The sequence below is a fragment of the Kogia breviceps genome, chromosome 15 (assembly GCF_026419965.1).
Source record: "Kogia breviceps isolate mKogBre1 chromosome 15, mKogBre1 haplotype 1, whole genome shotgun sequence".
In the NCBI taxonomy this organism is placed as follows: Eukaryota; Metazoa; Chordata; class Mammalia; order Artiodactyla; family Physeteridae; genus Kogia; species Kogia breviceps.
The window spans coordinates 26,831,782-26,848,797 of NC_081324.1; the positions used below are offsets into that span (position 1 = coordinate 26,831,782).

Below are 17,016 nucleotides of genomic sequence, written 5' to 3' on the forward strand. Positions count from 1 at the left end.
CCCTGATTTCATTGGGTTGGTATAGAAAGTTATTTTCATCATTTCCACTTTACTTCAAATGAAAAAGTAAAGTCCCTACTGCCATGAAACTAGTTGCTTGTAGAGGAAAAATTGAGCCCTAGCCCACTCTAGAATGAGACTTTTGATTCTGGACCATTCTTCTCAGGATTGGCAACCACTCTATTTGAATTTGTCCTTGTTATACTTTTTAAAAAAGAAAACCATTTCCTTTTATTTATTTATTTATATTAATTATTAATTTTTGGCTGCGTTGGATCATCGCTGCTGCAGGCGGGCTTTCTTTGGTTGAGGTGAGTGGGGGCTACTCTTTATTGTCGTGCGCGGGTTTCTCACTGCAGTAGTTCCTCTTGTTGTGGAGCACGGGCTCTAGGAACGTGGGCTTCAGTATTTGCAGCACGCCGGCTCAGTAATTGTGGCTCGTGGGCTCTACAGCGCAGGCTCGGTAGTTATGGTGCAGGGGCTTAGCTGCTCCGTGGCATGTGGGATCTTCCCAGACCAGGGCTGGAATGCATGTCTCCTGCATTGTCAGGCAGATTCTTAACCACTGCGCCACCAGGGAGGTCCCCATGCTCGTTATACTTTTTAAACAATTTGTTTTTAAACAATTTGCTCTAATTCGCAAACAGGATTCTTTTAGATCGAATCTAAAAGAACTGCGATTCTCCAATTTGAGTGCTTATCAGATCATCTAGAATGGTGTGGATGCTTTTCAAAGATTCAGATTGCCCCCAATTTTTGACTCAGAGGATCTGGAGTGTTAGCCAGCGATCTGCGGATTAATCCGCGTTAATTCGCCCAGCAGGAAACACTCTGCTGCCAAACCGCCCAGGTGAAATAACTGTTTACTGCACCTACATAACCAAGGTTTAATAGCTGTAGCTTCGGACCCGCCACAATCAACCCCCTGACGGTCAAGGTAGCCCAGGACTGGGTGACGCCGGCATCATTTCCCTGCCGGGATGCGGTCTGGCAACTGCTTCTTGGCCAGTTCCGCTACCAACGTGGTCGCCCAGGGCAACCATAAGGTCGACGCGAAAGATCAAAGTAAATGGGTAACCAATGCCTGGGACGAAGCTGGCAAAGGTCTAATTAGTCATTTGGAGGTTCAAATCTAAAAACGATACTTAAAAAAAGGAATTACCGGCAGATTCGCATCCGGGTGAGGGGCGGTACTTCCGGGTCACGTGTGCTGGCGCCTTGACTTTCCCCGCAGCTCGGCCATTTTGTTCCAGTCAGTCCAGAGGCTGCGGCTGCAGAGGAGGTACCGGAGGAAGACCCGCGAAGATGTTATCCGTGCGCGTCGCCGCGGCAGTGGCCCGCGCCCTCCCTCGGCGGGCGGGGCTGGTGAGTGTGGGGTGCTGGCGGCAGGGAGGGGGCTCGGCGGCAGTAGGTGGTGATGCACGGGCTCGGTTGTTCTTTCTGCGCGGAGCGTGAGGGGCTGTGGCGGGCGGCGCCATCTTGCTCCGCTGGCCACTCGGGCTGTCCTGGGTTGGCGGCGGAAGGACCCTTTGGTCGCCCCGTGCGGGAGGGTGCAGAGTGCTGCAGGGGAGGCAGTGACCTTCGTGTTATCCAGAGATGGCGCCTCCGAAGGATTCCAGTCTTTGTCTGAGAGAGGCCTTGAGTGAAGGTCAGGACTGGGGCGCTAGTTTTCCGAGGCCTGCTGCGAAACGGCGAGGTTCGGTCCGGCTGCTTCTCCGGGACTTCCTTGCTGAAGGTCAGAGCACTGTTGTCAGGCCTGGTTGAGGCGAGCTTGGGGAGCCTGACATTGTATTGAAGGTCAGCAGGCCCTAGCCTTCCACCTCTTCCCCGAGGTCGGTTCAGAGGAAATCAATAAATGAAGGTGGCTTTTTGAATGCTTCAATAGGCGGTCTCTTAGTGCTGAATAGTGAAACAATCATGAAAACACCGTACAGGTGCAAATATGCATTTCACTGCGGCCGATACCTTGACAGCAGAGGAGCTGGCTTCTAAATTGTCCCAGTCTGGCAGATTTTCCTTTATGGTGCTTTGACGTGTTTTAAGATTTCGTCCTTGAGGAATCGTTAGTGTTTGAGAAATCAAGTAAAATAAAATAGAACATAGGTTGGAAAAAACCTGTGGAGGTCAGTGCCCTTCGTTACTAATGTCACTTGGGGTTAGGGACATAACCTTTAGGTTCTTTGTAAACACTTTTACTTGTTCTTTCATCTTAAGAGTATCTCAGTTTGGGAAGTGAAATAAATATATTGGTCATTTTACTACCCTAACAACCTTTGGTAGCGTTCTGGATTTCTGTTAGCAAAAAAAAAAAAAAAAAAAAGGCATTTTTAATGATTTTCATCCAGGTCCTATAGAAGAAAAAAAAAAAAAAAAGAAGGTCCACATCAGAATTGACATTGACCAACCGCAGTGTTACAACTTGAAGGAGGAGGGGTCCAGATTACTGCAAGCTTTGTTGAAGGCATTTTTTTTTTTTTTAAGTGCATGTGCCATATCTCTTAGTTTCTAATCAAACTCTAACATTTACAGGCTTTTTTTTTTTTAAGGTTAAAATAGAAAATCTATTGAGATTTGCCCCTTTTAGGAAGCAGTTTATCAAATTGAAAATTTACACAACTCAATTGAAATATATCTAAAGTCAAAATACTATTATCCGATGCCTTTAAAAAGAAAGATATTTTGTTAGCTGTTGCTTTTTAAAATATGCTATGCTTTTTTTAGCATATTTATAGTGTACCGGGAGCTGCATAATAAATTTTCACATAGATCAAAAGTGCTTTCTCAGATGGTGTTTAATATTTACGCTGATAATTTGATCAAGCCAAGACTGCATTTATAAGTTTGCTAGTTTTATAAAGGCTTTTTAAAAAATTAGATTAAAAATAAAAATCCTTGCACTAGGTTTCCAAAAATGCTTTGGGATCATCCTTCATTGCTGTAAGGAACCTCCATGCCTCTAACTCTCGTTTTCAGAAGACTGGTAAGTTGTTAATTCTGTGTCTACACCACACTTACTACCTTGCTATTAAATGAAAAATGAAGTTACGTAGGTTACATACCTACTGTGGATGTTTTGGGTTTTTTCCATTAGTTAGTTTTTTCTTTCAATTTTAGTTAGTATGGAATCTCAGATTCTTAACCCATAATGAGACATTTAGCCCTGTCTTGGTAGGTTCTCTTGTTCTAGTGAAATGAACTAGAATTATGTAGTTCTCTTTTGATGTTAGTACAGGTTCTTTTTTTTCTCATAATGAATGCCCCTTTGGTGGAAACGAAGTATATATCAGGTGGTGGGCACCCTTTCTGATCTATGAATCTTTTCCTCTCCTAAAAAACACTGAAAAAAAGCAGGTAATTTTTACCTCTATGTTTTTCAAAGACAATAATTGGTAACCTGTACCTGGCAGTCTGAATTTGCACATTGTAAATGCAATAGTGAAGTGAGGAGGTAAGCTTAGGAAGATGCTGTAGGTTGGGGAATTTCTTTTGAGATGTGCATTAGGGCTTTTGAAGTAAAGTTAGGTATCTCTCACATGCTGAGATGAAGAATAGTACCTGCATCCTTTTAAAGGAAAAGTTACAGGTTTTCCCCACTATTTGAAAGTGGAACATTCTAATGAAACATTTCCTTAGCTGAAATGGCTAAAGTGTGAAGAAGCGATTACCATTTTTTGTAAAAGTGAAATGGCGTAAATGGAACTTTGGAAAAGAGGGGGATACCTGTACTTACACTTTCTTAAAGCCTTTTTTTGGCTGCGAGGCTTGCGGGAACTTAGTTCCAAGACCAAGGATTGAGCCTGCGCCTTGATCAGTGGAAGCACAGAGTCCTAACCACTGGATCGCCAGAGAATTCCCAAAGAGTTGCTTTTTAAAATACACTGCATTTTAAAAATATGCTTTTTGTAGAGTTTAGTTTGAGTTAAATTCAAGTTTTAACATAAATACAAATTTTCTAGGGATTAAACCAAAGAATTACAAGATAGGAAATGTTTATTTTAAGGGTATTGCTTAATTTGATTAGCTCCTTATCTGGTTTACATTTGCCTCGTGAAGTGTTCTCTCAGTCACTTGGATTCATTTTCATAGTGGTAGGTATCAAGCTTTTTTGAATGGAATGTTGGATGTTATGTTTTAGAATGCAATTTGATTATTATGATCAAAACTTTATATATTTTCAGGGAAATGAGTTTTGAAAAGGTCTTTGGACCAAGCTGTTCTTGTAATGGAATTGTCCTCTCTTAATAGGCACTGCTGAGGTGTCCTCTATTCTTGAAGAGCGTATTCTTGGAGCTGATACCTCTGTTGACCTTGAAGAGACTGGGCGTGTTTTAAGTATTGGTGATGGTATTGCCCGTGTACATGGGCTGAGAAATGTTCAAGCAGAAGAAATGGTAGAGTTTTCTTCAGGTTTAAAGGTAAATTATAAGATGAGATTTTGATGTTTTAGCATTGGTGTCTCCTCAGTTATTCATTTAGTAATTCAGAGATTGTGTCAGATTTTTTTTTTAACTTTGAATCCTAATCTGCTTCACTGTGTTTGTCATTATTATAGATGGTGAAAAAAATAAATTTTTTGTTAATCAAACTTTTTACCCTAGGGACTGATTTACACATAAGTTGTAACCATTAGCATTGAAATATAAAACTGAGTAAATCTTTACCCAGATTTTGAGAAGTTCAAGTCTGTTTGTAGCTGTTAAGATCATCCTATACGAAAGCATTTGATAACTTTTATTAAGTTCATTTCCGGTGGAAAGTTGAAAGCCACTGACTTTGTATTTCTAGTAAGAGTGGATCTGTTGTTGAGAAGTGAGCTAGTGATGTAGCTATCAGAAGCTCTCTAATGATACAAGTCTACTTTTTTCTATTAGATTGAGCCTAGTTGGGCAGTAGGGTGAAAAATAAAAGTTGTAGGAGTCACGGGTTCTCTGATGAAAGCAGAGCATGATATCCAGGTGGACCAGGGGCAGTAGAATTATCCACTCATCACACAAGGGGAAAGATCTTGGTCTTGCTAGTGTCCAGTGTGGAAAAAGAGCCTGTTGGTGTGGAAGACTAATTATGGAGCTGAAAGTTTTATCAGTAGCTCTCAGACCTTGGCTAAAAATTTAATCTCTCAACTATAGTGTATATATATTTGAGAGGTTAGGCTGAAATCGATGAACTGAATTTCCTTTTAGCTTTTTTTTTTGGGGGGGGGGGGGTGTTTGTGTTGGGTCTTCATTGCTGCACATCACATGGGCTTTCTCTAGTTGAGGCGAGGAGGGGCTACTACTCTTCATTGCGGTGCACTGGCTTCTCATTGCAGTGGCTTCCCATTGCAGAGCACAGGCTCTAGCCGTGTGGGCTTCAATAGTTGTAGCTCGTGGGCTCAGTAGTTGTGGCTCGCAAGCTCAGTAGTTATGGCGCACAGGCTTAGTCGCTCCACGGCATGTGGGATCTTCCCGGACCAGGTCTCAAACCCGTGTCCCCTGCACTGGCAGGCGGATTCCTAACCACTGCGCCACCAGGGAAGTCCCAACAGGGCAATTATTAATTTAAAATTTAAATAGCCACATGTGATTAGTGACTACTCTGTTGAACATCAGATATTCAGACTAAAGATTTTGTACCTGTGATGATACTCCATGATATTCCTCTGTATTTACTGTAAGTAATTCTCCAGAGCTTCATTTATTGACCAGAGTTCCTGGACTAGCCTTTTTGCTTTGGTTATGATTTAGGGACCTAAAGTCTTACCATTTTGAAATATGATTGTAATGATGAGAGATGACCCAGCACTGTCATATTATATAGATTTGTTTTTGATTAAGTAGCTTTTAATTTAACTTTTTACTAACCTGATGGGTACAGGTTCTGACTAGATAGTTTTTTAAAATTGTTCATGGAGTTCTCACAGATGTGAATCAAGCATGTCTTAAAATTCCTAGTTGACCTTGATTGCTTTATTTCATACTGGCACCCAGTTCAAAAACCATAGTCAAAGGAAATGCAGTAGAAAAGGCTTAAACTGTTCAATTTCTTTGCTTCTTTTAGTTCTTAGAGGATGTGATAAGGTGCTTCTTTGGCTTATAATTCTAACCTATGATTATTCAAGGGAACATGTTGCTATTTTGGAAGTCTTAACTAAGGAAGATTGTTCATTGGAAAAATACGAGTAAACCAGATCTGAAAAGTCGATATTATTTTTTCTCTCTATTTTCATATGTAGTGTAGGTATATAGGAAGAAGTGCCACTCTAGCTTCATGGGTATTCAATTGTGTCTTTTGTGTAGGGTATGTCTCTGAACTTGGAACCTGACAATGTTGGTGTTGTTGTGTTTGGAAATGATAAACTAATTAAGGAAGGAGATATTGTGAAGAGAACTGGGGCTATTGTGGATGTTCCAGTCGGCGAGGAGCTGTTGGGTCGTGTAGTAGATGCCCTTGGTAATGCCATTGATGGAAAGGTAGGTTTAACGTTTATTAGATGTGGTTGTAGCTTCTAACAAAGAGCCAAACTGATTGTTCTGGGGTTTCTTTTTATCGTTTAACAGGGTCCAATTGGTTCCAAGACCCGAAGGCGCGTTGGTCTGAAAGCCCCTGGGATCATTCCTCGAATCTCTGTGCGGGAACCAATGCAGACTGGCATTAAGGCTGTGGACAGCTTGGTGCCGATTGGTCGTGGTCAACGTGAGCTGATTATTGGTGACCGACAGACTGGGTAAAGACTTGATAGCTTGTTGAAAAGTTCTAACTAAAATTTGCTCTGTGGGAAGATTACTTTTAGGCTTGGAATGGTAAGTACTTTGGATATCCAGGAGAGAGTACAATGTGATATAAGGAGGAAGAGGAAGAGAAGTGAAATTTAAGTTGGGGGATCCTTTGAAGTATTTAGTAAGATTTATGTTTATTTTCTCTTTTTGAAGCAAAACGTCAATTGCTATTGACACAATCATTAACCAGAAACGATTCAATGATGGAACTGATGAAAAGAAGAAGCTATACTGTATCTACGTTGCTATTGGTCAAAAGAGATCCACTGTTGCCCAGTTGGTGAAGAGACTTACAGATGCAGGTATTAAGGAACTGTAGTTTCATTGCTGTTGTCTGGGATGCTGCTAATCTTAGGATAACTTATGCTTAATGTAGGCTGATTTTAATTACTCTAATGAGCTGAAGTTTCTAATATAAACCAATACAAAAGTAATAAGTAAAAAACTAGTATAAAACAGCAGCTAACTTTTAAGGTTCTGTCAGTTTCGTTAAAGTAGAAGCTATTTGGATAATTTTAATAGTAAATCACAGTAGTAAAGCACTTAGATAATTTTTATTCTAGTCTCTAATCTAAAATCACAATATTGGTAACCATGTAAAACTTAAAATTTATTTTCTTCTCAGATGCCATGAAGTACACCATTGTGGTTTCAGCTACTGCTTCGGATGCTGCCCCACTTCAGTACCTGGCTCCTTATTCTGGATGTTCTATGGGAGAATATTTTAGGGATAATGGCAAACATGCTTTGATCATTTATGACGACTTATCCAAACAGGTCAAATGAAATGTATTTTTAGACTCTGTTTGTATGTTGGTGCCACAATGGTAGTGGACAAATGTAGCTTCTGTCTAATAGGTGAACTTCACAACCCTTTTCTATACCATAGGCTGTTGCTTATCGTCAGATGTCTCTGCTGCTCCGCCGACCCCCTGGTCGTGAGGCCTATCCCGGTGATGTGTTCTACCTACACTCCCGTCTGCTAGAGAGAGCAGCCAAAATGAACGATGCTTTTGGTGGTGGCTCCTTGACTGCTTTACCAGTCATAGAAACACAAGCTGGTGATGTGTCTGCTTACATTCCAACGAATGTCATTTCCATCACTGATGGACAGGTATTGATTTTATGATAAAGTAAGTGTGAAAGCTTTAGATGATTTCAAGGCATTGGTTGAGATTAGTAGTTTTGAACTAATTTGGTAAATGCTTTTTACTTTTCATTATGGAAAATCTCAAATGTAAAGAGAATAGTATAATGAAACCCCACATATCCCACCCATTTATCAATTTGTGGTATAGTGTACTTCATTCTTGCTTTCTTGCTTTCTTTTTACCCACTGTTCTCTTCCCTGTATAATTTTGAAGCATATCCTGGAGAGATCACACCACTTCACCTGTATAAGGTTCAATATAAATACGATACCCGTTCTTTTCTCATCTCACTCACATTTCCTAATCTCAGCAATAGAATATGCAGGTTGATTGGGTTGTGAAAGATATGAGGAGCTCTTTACTATAAAAAGACATTTAGCATTCTTCCTGGCGTCAGCTTTTGCTACAGTGACTTAATTTTGAAAATAGTTGATTTCTTTAGGCCTGCTAATAAGCATGAGTATTTTCCTTACATTGTAGATTTTCTTGGAAACGGAATTGTTCTACAAAGGTATCCGTCCTGCCATTAACGTTGGTTTGTCTGTATCCCGTGTTGGATCTGCTGCCCAAACCAGGGCCATGAAACAGGTAATTTGCATCACTTTGTCATTAGGTTAAAAATCAAAGTGTATTTGTATGGTGGTCTGTGTCGTTCAGGTAAGTATTTTTGTATTGTGTGAATTAACCATTTCTGTATTTCAGGTGGCAGGTACCATGAAACTGGAATTGGCTCAGTATCGTGAGGTTGCTGCTTTTGCACAGTTTGGTTCTGACCTCGATGCTGCCACTCAACAACTCTTGAGTCGTGGTGTGCGTTTGACTGAGTTGCTGAAGCAAGGACAGTACTGTGAGTTGTACTTTCCATTTGGTCAAGTTCCTACTGCGTGTTAGGACCTGGGAGTATCACGTAGCTCCTTATAAGGATATGTGCTATTAATCTTTGATCAAAGATGTTGTCTTTTCAATGTGATTGATACCTGTGTTACTTAATTAAAGTACAGTCCTTATCATTTGAATGTAAATGTGAGGAAAGTTGTACTAATACCCTTCTTTTGGGAGTTAAGACATAGTAGATTCCATTCCTCCCCACCATCGCCCTCTTGGCTGTATGATTGTGGAATCTGGCAGATTTAAAAGAATGTTAGTGTCGGGAATTCCCTGGCAGTCCAGTGGTTAGGACTCTGCCAAGGGCCTGGGTTCGATCCCTGGTCAGGGAACTAAGGTCTTGCAAGCTGTGCGGGTGTGGCCAAAAAAAAATTTTTTTTTAAAAAGAATGTTAGTGTATACTACCTTGCTATAAAGTTTCAGCAAGTTATTTATACCCAAAAGAATATAAATGCTGCTGGATGATATACAGTGCTCATGGAATATGCTCAAAGGTTACACTTCAAGGCTTACCATTATGAGGAAAAAACTGATTCAGGGTGGGGAGGTGGGAAGGAGTACTGATGTGGAGTTTCCACTTGTGAAAGTAGGCGATCTGTAGAGACGTGTTAATAATTTTTGGAAAAAGTAAGTTTCTCTGACTTTGGAAACATGGCATGTATTTGTTGAGCAACTCACTTATTTCTTTTCAGCTCCCATGGCTATTGAAGAGCAAGTGGCTGTTATCTACGCTGGTGTCAGGGGGTATCTTGATAAGCTGGAGCCCAGCAAGATCACAAAGTTTGAGAATGCTTTCTTGTCTCATGTTATCAGCCAACATCAAACCCTGTTGGGCAAAATCAGGTATGAACACAACCGATGTCTTCTTTTTTGTAAGCTTTAAAATGTAAAGTCTTGTTTAAATTCTTTTGAATTCTGTAATCAAGCTAGTCATTGAATTTTTATCCAGGTCAGAACTGATCTGCTTTTGTTTTCAAAATAGGGCTGATGGAAAGATCTCAGAAGAGTCAGATGCAAAGATGAAAGAGATTGTAACAAACTTCTTGGCTGGGTTTGAAGCTTAAACTCCTATGGATTCACATCAAATGCCAGTTTGGTTTTGTCATTGTTTCTTTTTGTTCCATTTATAAAAGGATTATTCCAATGTTGCAGATGTACAGTAATCACATTAAAATAAAGGTTCCATATTGCTTGGTGGCTTTCTATAGATTCTGTAAAAAGAACAGAGATTATACTTCGAGGAATTGGTGAACAGGCTTCTTAGCTTTTTTTTTTTTTTTTTGCGGTACGCGGGCCTCTCACTGTTGTGGCCTCTCCTGTTGCGGAGCACAGGCTCCGGATGCGCAGGCTCAGCGGCCATGGCTCACGGGCCCAGCCGCTCCGCAGCATGTGGGATCTTCCCGGACCGGGGCACTAACCCATGTCCCCTGCATCAGCAGGCGGACTCTCAACCACTGTGCCACCAGGGGAGCCCTCCTAGCTTTTTTTACTTGATTATTAAAGTTAGCAGGCCTACATAATATTTGAGACTGAGTTCTTTGTAAGATTCTAGAGTGCTTTGTGATTGATTAATGAGAAATTCACTAACTGGATATATGTGGCAAAGTTCATATTTGATAATGTTGAAAAGTCTGATTGACTTCTCTTTCCAGAAGACTAATTTGCATAAAGAGGTACTATGGGCATGAAAAGAATAGGGCAACTAAAATTGTCAAAGAAATTTTAGAAAATGCTAAGTGAAGAGTGAAAGATTAGGACAAAAATTGAGAAAGGAGGTATCAGAATAAAATTGTGAACATGTGAATATTTTCTCATGTGCTTTAACGTACCTTTTATAAGCTGCAGTTCTTAATTAAGTGATCAAGTTTCATTGTTAGTACTTTTGGTCTTATTTAGGAAATTTTTACAGTCAGAAAACTATTTTCTACTAAGAGTTCTAAAGATTTGCTTTGTCATCTGAGCTTAATTCAGTATTAGGGTTCTCTAGAGAAATAAAACATAAACATAGCTGTATAGAGAGATTATGGGGTTGGCAAGTTTGAAAGAGTAGATGGGCAGGTTGGAGACCCAGGGAACAGTTGTATCTGGAGATAGAATTCCTTCTTCCATGGTGGACTTCAGGTTTTTCAACTGGATGAGACCCACCCATGTGGAGAATAATCTGCTTTACTCAGTCTACTGCTTTTAAAGTGTTAATCATCTAAAAAAATACCTTCACATGGGACTTACCTGGTGGTCCAGTGGTTAAGAGTCTGTGCTTCCAATGCAGGAGGAGCAGGTTCGATCCCTGGTTGGGGAACTGAGATCCCATGTGCTGGGTGGCACGTGGCCAAAAAAGAAAACCTTCCCGGCAATGTCTAAACTGGTGTTTGACCAAAAACTGGATACCATAGCCCAGCCGAGTTGACATAAAAGATTGACCATCATCATCCGTTTGGAGTTGTATTTTTGTGTAGAGGTCAGAAATCTTTTGTTTTTTCTTTTCCATATGTATATCCAGTTTTTTCAGCTCCATTTATTAAATGGTTCTTCCCCACTTAAACTGCCATATGTGTGTTGTATTTAAATTTCACCCATGCCTGTGTCTTTCTGGGATCTATTCATTTTTAAATTAACACAGGCATATAATTTAATGAATCAAAAACTCAAGACGGCTGTTGATGAAAAATGGCAATCTCTTGCTTGTCTACCCCCAACTTTTTGCTCTCTTAAAGCAACTAACTTCATTTATTTCTTTTGTCAGTTACTTCCATTTTGTAGTTTTTATTATGCCACTTTTATATTATATGTGTAATCTATTGATCTCACCAAATAGGTAAGAATTTTTCATGTGGACACTCACTACCCACCCTACCATAATCCTCTGTCTTTACAATATAAACAGATTATGATTTGAGATAAAGAAATTTTGCTTATGTGATTTCTTTATGAGCTGATGAAAGCCAAAATGTTTATGTTCTTCTCAGTCTCGGTAGGCTCTCTGTATAAATAGAATACTTTAAAACAGTACTAGTTTAATTTGTCTAATGATAGATGATACTGATACTAAAAGAGCAGATATGCCTTATGAAAAGTTTTTGTGAGTCTGGTCATTTAGATTTTAGTTTCTACTGTCAATAAGCTGTATGAATTGTGTAAATCATTTAAGTTTTTGTTGATGTAAGTAGAGTTGTGCTAGAACATGTAAAGAATTCTAAGCTGTATGGCCCTTTCCCTGATTTTACTGAGCTAAAGCCCAGCCCAATTGCAGCAGTGAACCAGGAACAACAAATTCTAAGGTTCAAACGTATTTTTTTTTTTTAACCACTCAGAGACTAATGTGATGGGGCACTTCACCTGGCTGTTCTGAACAGGCAGGCCTGAATATTCTGATTAATGGCCTTCTTGTGCCGCAGCCAAATGGCCTATCATAAAATGGTTTTTGTACAGCTTATAGAGGAATGGTGAACATCTGAAAAGGTACTTGACCTTTGAAATTTGAGGTTTTATGGCTTTCAGATACATATTTTAAGGTCTCTTGATAATGAAGTCTATGATTCTAGAAATATTAAGATAGGCATTTTTTTTAATGAATTTTAAAATTTTATTTTTGGTCACGTTGGGTCTTTGTTGCGATGCGCGGGCTTCTCATTGCGGTGGCTTCTCTTGTGGAGCAGGGGCTCTAAGTGCACGGACTTCAGTAGTTGCGGTGCACGGGATCAGTAGCTGTGGCTTGTGGGCTCTAGAGCGCAGGCTCAGAAGTTGTGGCACAGGGGTGCTTAGTTGCTCCATGGCATGTGGGATCTTCCTGGACCAGGTCTTGAACCCACGTCACCTTCATTGGCAGGCAGATTCTTAACTGCTGCACCACCAGGGAAGCCCAAGATAGGCATATTTTAAATAGTGCTTAGTTTATTGAGCATCACCTATGAGATGAACGCTAAAGAAAGGTAGGTACAAAGTGACCAAGGCAGAAGGATCCACTCAGTAACTTATCTAGGATCAGGGAGGGAGGACAAAAGACATTTAATGTAATGATGACTTTGTAAATACTGTGCAGCTACTACCTAGAAATACAAATAAGATGCAGTAAGTAACCAGTACAAAATGCCATTTGAATTAAAAATGAATACCTGCTGGTAGAGCTGGAAAAGAGCTCGTGTTGGCATTTATCCAGAGGAAGACTTTGTACATTTTAAATTTTATCTATTTATTTTTGGCTGCATTGGGTCTTCGTTGCTATGTGCAGGCTTTCTCTAGTTGTGGTGAGTGGGGCCTACTCTTCGTCGTGGTGCGTGGACTTCTTGCGGTGGCTTCTGTTGCGGAGCACGGGCTGTAGGCGTGTGGGCTTCAGGAGCTATGGCATGCGGGCTCAGCAATTGTGGTTTGTGGGCCTAGAGTGTAGCCTCAGTAGTTGTGGCGCATGGGCCCAGTTGCTCCACGGTATGTGGTATCTTCCCAGACCAGGGATCCAACCCATGTCCCCTGCTTTGGCAGGTGGATTCTTAACCACTATGCCACCAGGGAAGCCCACTTTTTTTTTTTTTTTTTAGTGGGTTGAAGTATAGTTGATTACAATATTGTGTTAGTTTCAGATATACAGCAAAGTGATTCAGTTATTTTTTTCAGATTTTTCCGTTATAGATTATTAAAAGATATTGAATATAGTTCCCCATGCTATACAGTAAATCCTTGTTTATATACAATAGTATATATCTGTTAATCCCATACTCGTAATTAATCCTCCCTTTCCCTTTTGGTAGCCATAAGTTCTGTGAGTCTGTTTTGTAAATAATTGGTGTTATTCTTTAGATTCCACATATAAGTGATAATCATATAATATTTGTCTTTCTCTGACTTAGTATTTTTTTTTTTTTTTTTTTTTTTTTGTGGTACGCGGGCCTCTCACTGTTGTGGCCTCTCCCGTTGCAGAGCACAGGCTCTGGACGTGCAGGCTCAGCGGCCATGGCTCACGGGCCCAGCCGCTCTGCAGCATGTGGGATCTTCCCGGACCGGGGCACAAACCCGTGACCCCTTCATCGGCAGGCGGACTCTCAACCATTGCGCCACCAGGGAAGCCCTGACTTAGTATTTTTTTAAATTTTATTTATTTTTTATTTTTGGTTGCATTGGGTCTTTGTTGCTGCGCACAGGCTTTCTCTAGTTGTGGCGAGTGGGGGCTACTCTGTTGCAGTGCACGGGCTTCTCATTGCAGTGGCTCTCCTTGCGGAGCAGGGGCTCTAGGTGCCTGGGCTTCAGTAGCGGCTCACGGGCTCTAGGGCGCAGGCTCAGTAGTTGGTGCACGGGCTTGTTCCACGGCATGTGGGATCTTCCTGGACCGGGGCTTGAACCTGTGTCCCCTGCATTGGCAGGTGGATTCTTAACCACTGTGCCACCAGGGAAGTCCCGTCTTTACTTTCTTTTTAAATTATGAAAATACTCAGACCTAAGAAAAGTTGAAAAAATAGTACAATTAACACCCATTTACTCTTTATCAGAATATACCAGTTGTTAATATTTTGATGCATTTGCTTTATTCATTCATTACTTTGTTTATTCATTTTTCTGTTGAACCATTTGAGAGTAAGTTGCAGGCATCCTGACAGTTTGGACACTTGAGCTAAAACATTTCAGCAACTATATCCTAAGAATAAAGGTATTCATCTTTATAACCACAATACCACTATTACACCTAAGAAAACAAACATTGATGTAATATGCAGTTCTTAATAAAATTTCCCTAATTATCTCCCCAGCATCTTCCACTGAATGGTTTTGGCATCTGTTGATTCTTGCCTGAAATAGTTACAACATTGGGAGTTGTAAAGTGGTTTTATAATTCTTTTCTACATTGACTAGCTGGCATTCTCTCAAGGAAAGCATTCCATCTTAGTATGAACCACAGATCGTAAAATCAGCAATGGGAAGATGCTCCTGGAGTAATGTATGGAGGAAACCAGGTGTAAGCTTTCTAGTCCTCTCCCAGTCCAAGGGTTTTATTGGGGCTAGTCACATGGGCACCTTCTACCTAGCATGTACTAAAATTGCAGACTTCGGAAGGAAACAGGTATTCAGCATAAGTCACATTGTACAAGCAGTTAGGCACAAAATTTTTCTATCCGTGTTGGAACTGAGTACCAGTCAGGTTCCTAGATGCTAGTCAAGGGCTAATCTTGCAAGCAGCCTTTTCTCAGGATAGCAGCAGTCCCAAGCCTGCTATATTATCTCTTCTGCACAGGCATCTTTAAAACAATAATTATCAGCAAGACCAACCTGCATTATTGACCTCACTTGTAATCTCCAGGGGTCCTGCGTTTAGCCAGTTAAAACAAATCCTATTAACCATAAAGATGTATTTTAGAAAGGTGGTTTACACAAGTTTCTGTCTGAACCTATTTTATTTGGCCAAGGCATCAACTTGAGCCCAGCACAGCTCTGGCCCCTGAACTGGAGCTGACCTGAATGCCTTCTTGAGCTGAGGCAGCATCATGATAGTACCAGGAGTATGGTATATTGTCACAACTAATGAACGGGTATTGATACATCATAATTGACTAAAGTTCATCCTTTATTCAGATTTCCTTAGGTGTTTTTCTACTCCCCCCCCCCCCATGAATTTCTTTAGTTTTTACTTAATGTCCTTTTTCTGTTCCAATTTCACATCCAGGATACTTATTACATTAGTCATCATTCCTCCTTAGGTTCCTCTGGGCTGTTTCTTAGATTTCCTTGTTTGTAATGACCTTGACAGTTTTGAAGGATAGTAATTAGGTATTTTATAGAATGTCTTTCACTTTGATATTTTCCTCATCATTAGACTAGGGTTATAGGTTTTTAGGTGAAAGACTACAGAGGTAAATTACCAGTCTCATCACCTGATGTCAAGGGTACATACTGTCGATGTGAATTGACTGTTCATGTTAATCTTGATCACCTGCCTGAGGTTGTGTTTATCAGGCTTCTCCACTGTAAGGTTACTCTCCCCCCACCTCCTTCCATATTGTATTCTTTGGGGGGAAGTGACTACCATAGCTTCCCCTGAAGGGATGGGAAGTTTTGCTCACCTCCTTGAAGGTGGAGCATCAACATAAATTATTTGGAATTATGCACAGAAGATTATGTATCCTTTATTTATGTATTCAGTCACCTATTTATATCAGTAACAATTCCTGGTTAATTATTTTATACTTTGGGTTATAATGCAGTATTACATTTCTTTTGTTCAAATTGTTCCAGCTTTGGCCATTGTGGCCTCTTTCAATTGGCTCCGGTGTCCCTTTGTAATGCCCTCAATTGGGTATGTGTACGTGTGGGCTTTCTGGTACTGCAAAATGCTCCATGCTTACCTTATATTGTATAAGTCCAGGTTTTTTGGTTTTAGTTTTACAAGTTATATATATATATATATATATATATATATATATAAAAGCACACACATATATACACATCATACTGGATATGAGTTCTTTGTAGGATAAATGTATTATAAATTTCATCTCCTATTCTGCAGTAGGGTGTCTTTTGTGACAGTGAATATCAAAGTTTTCCATCTTTAAACTACTTTGACCAGGAACAGATCCTTGTAAGTTCCTTACCTCACTCACTTTCACTTATGAAAATTCCAATCTTAAAAGGTTCGTTGTGGAGGGGGAATTTTCCCCTCCCCCACTTTGGCCTACTAATAAAACTGACACCTGACAGATTAACAAGAGAAAAAGTAACAAATTCTAATTCGTGCACATGGAAGTCTCAGAAATGGGATATAAGGAGTGCCTAAAGCAGGCAACTTGTATACTTTTTATTTATTTATTTTAAAATATATTTTTATATTTGGCTGCGTTGGGTCTTTGTCGCTGTGTGTGGGCTTTCTCTAGCTTTGGTGAGCGGGGGCTACTCTTCGTTGCGGTGCACGGAATTCTTGTAGTAGCTTCTGTTGTGGAGCACGGGCTCTAGGCATGCAGGCTTCAGTAGTTGTGGCACACAGGCTCAGCAGTTGTGGCTCACGGGCTCTAGAGCGCGGGCTCAGTATTTGTGGCACAAGGGATTAGTTGCTCCACGGCCTGTGGGATCTTCCTGGACCAGGGCTCGAACCCGTGTCCCCCGCATTGGCAGGCGGATTCTTAACCACTGTACCACCAGGGGAAGCCCCTGTACTTTTTAGACAAAGAATAAATTTGATAGGAATTGTCAGGACAAAGAAACTTAGGCTTTGGGTGCTTAATAAGTGAGTCTAAAGAGAGTTTGGG

At 40.5% G+C, this 17,016-nt stretch overlaps 1 protein-coding gene across 1 annotated transcript; it reads left to right on the top strand.

Annotated features, from left to right (window-relative positions):
* Positions 1-1,239: 1,239 nt before the first annotated feature.
* ATP5F1A (ATP synthase F1 subunit alpha) lies at positions 1,240-9,982 on the top strand. The gene is made up of 12 exons (XM_059041024.2): positions 1,240-1,365; positions 2,902-2,980; positions 4,246-4,415; positions 6,276-6,449; positions 6,537-6,703; positions 6,909-7,057; positions 7,381-7,532; positions 7,645-7,869; positions 8,387-8,494; positions 8,609-8,753; positions 9,484-9,634; positions 9,774-9,982. Exons 1-12 carry the CDS (start codon positions 1,306-1,308, stop codon positions 9,853-9,855), a joined length of 1,662 nt encoding a protein of 553 aa, XP_058897007.1. The 5' UTR covers positions 1,240-1,305; the 3' UTR covers positions 9,856-9,982.
* The last annotated feature ends 7,034 nt before the right edge of the window (positions 9,983-17,016 follow it).

Coding starts and splice junctions, on each gene's coding strand:
- ATP5F1A (XM_059041024.2), top strand. CDS start 1,306: ATGTTATCCGTGCGCGTCGCCGCGGCAGTGGCCCGCGCCCTCCCTCGG. Junction 1,366..2,901: donor TCCCTCGGCGGGCGGGGCTG/GTGAGTGTGGGG, acceptor TCCTTGCACTAG/GTTTCCAAAAATGCTTTGGG. Junction 7,058..7,380: donor GAAGAGACTTACAGATGCAG/GTATTAAGGAAC, acceptor TTTTCTTCTCAG/ATGCCATGAAGTACACCATT.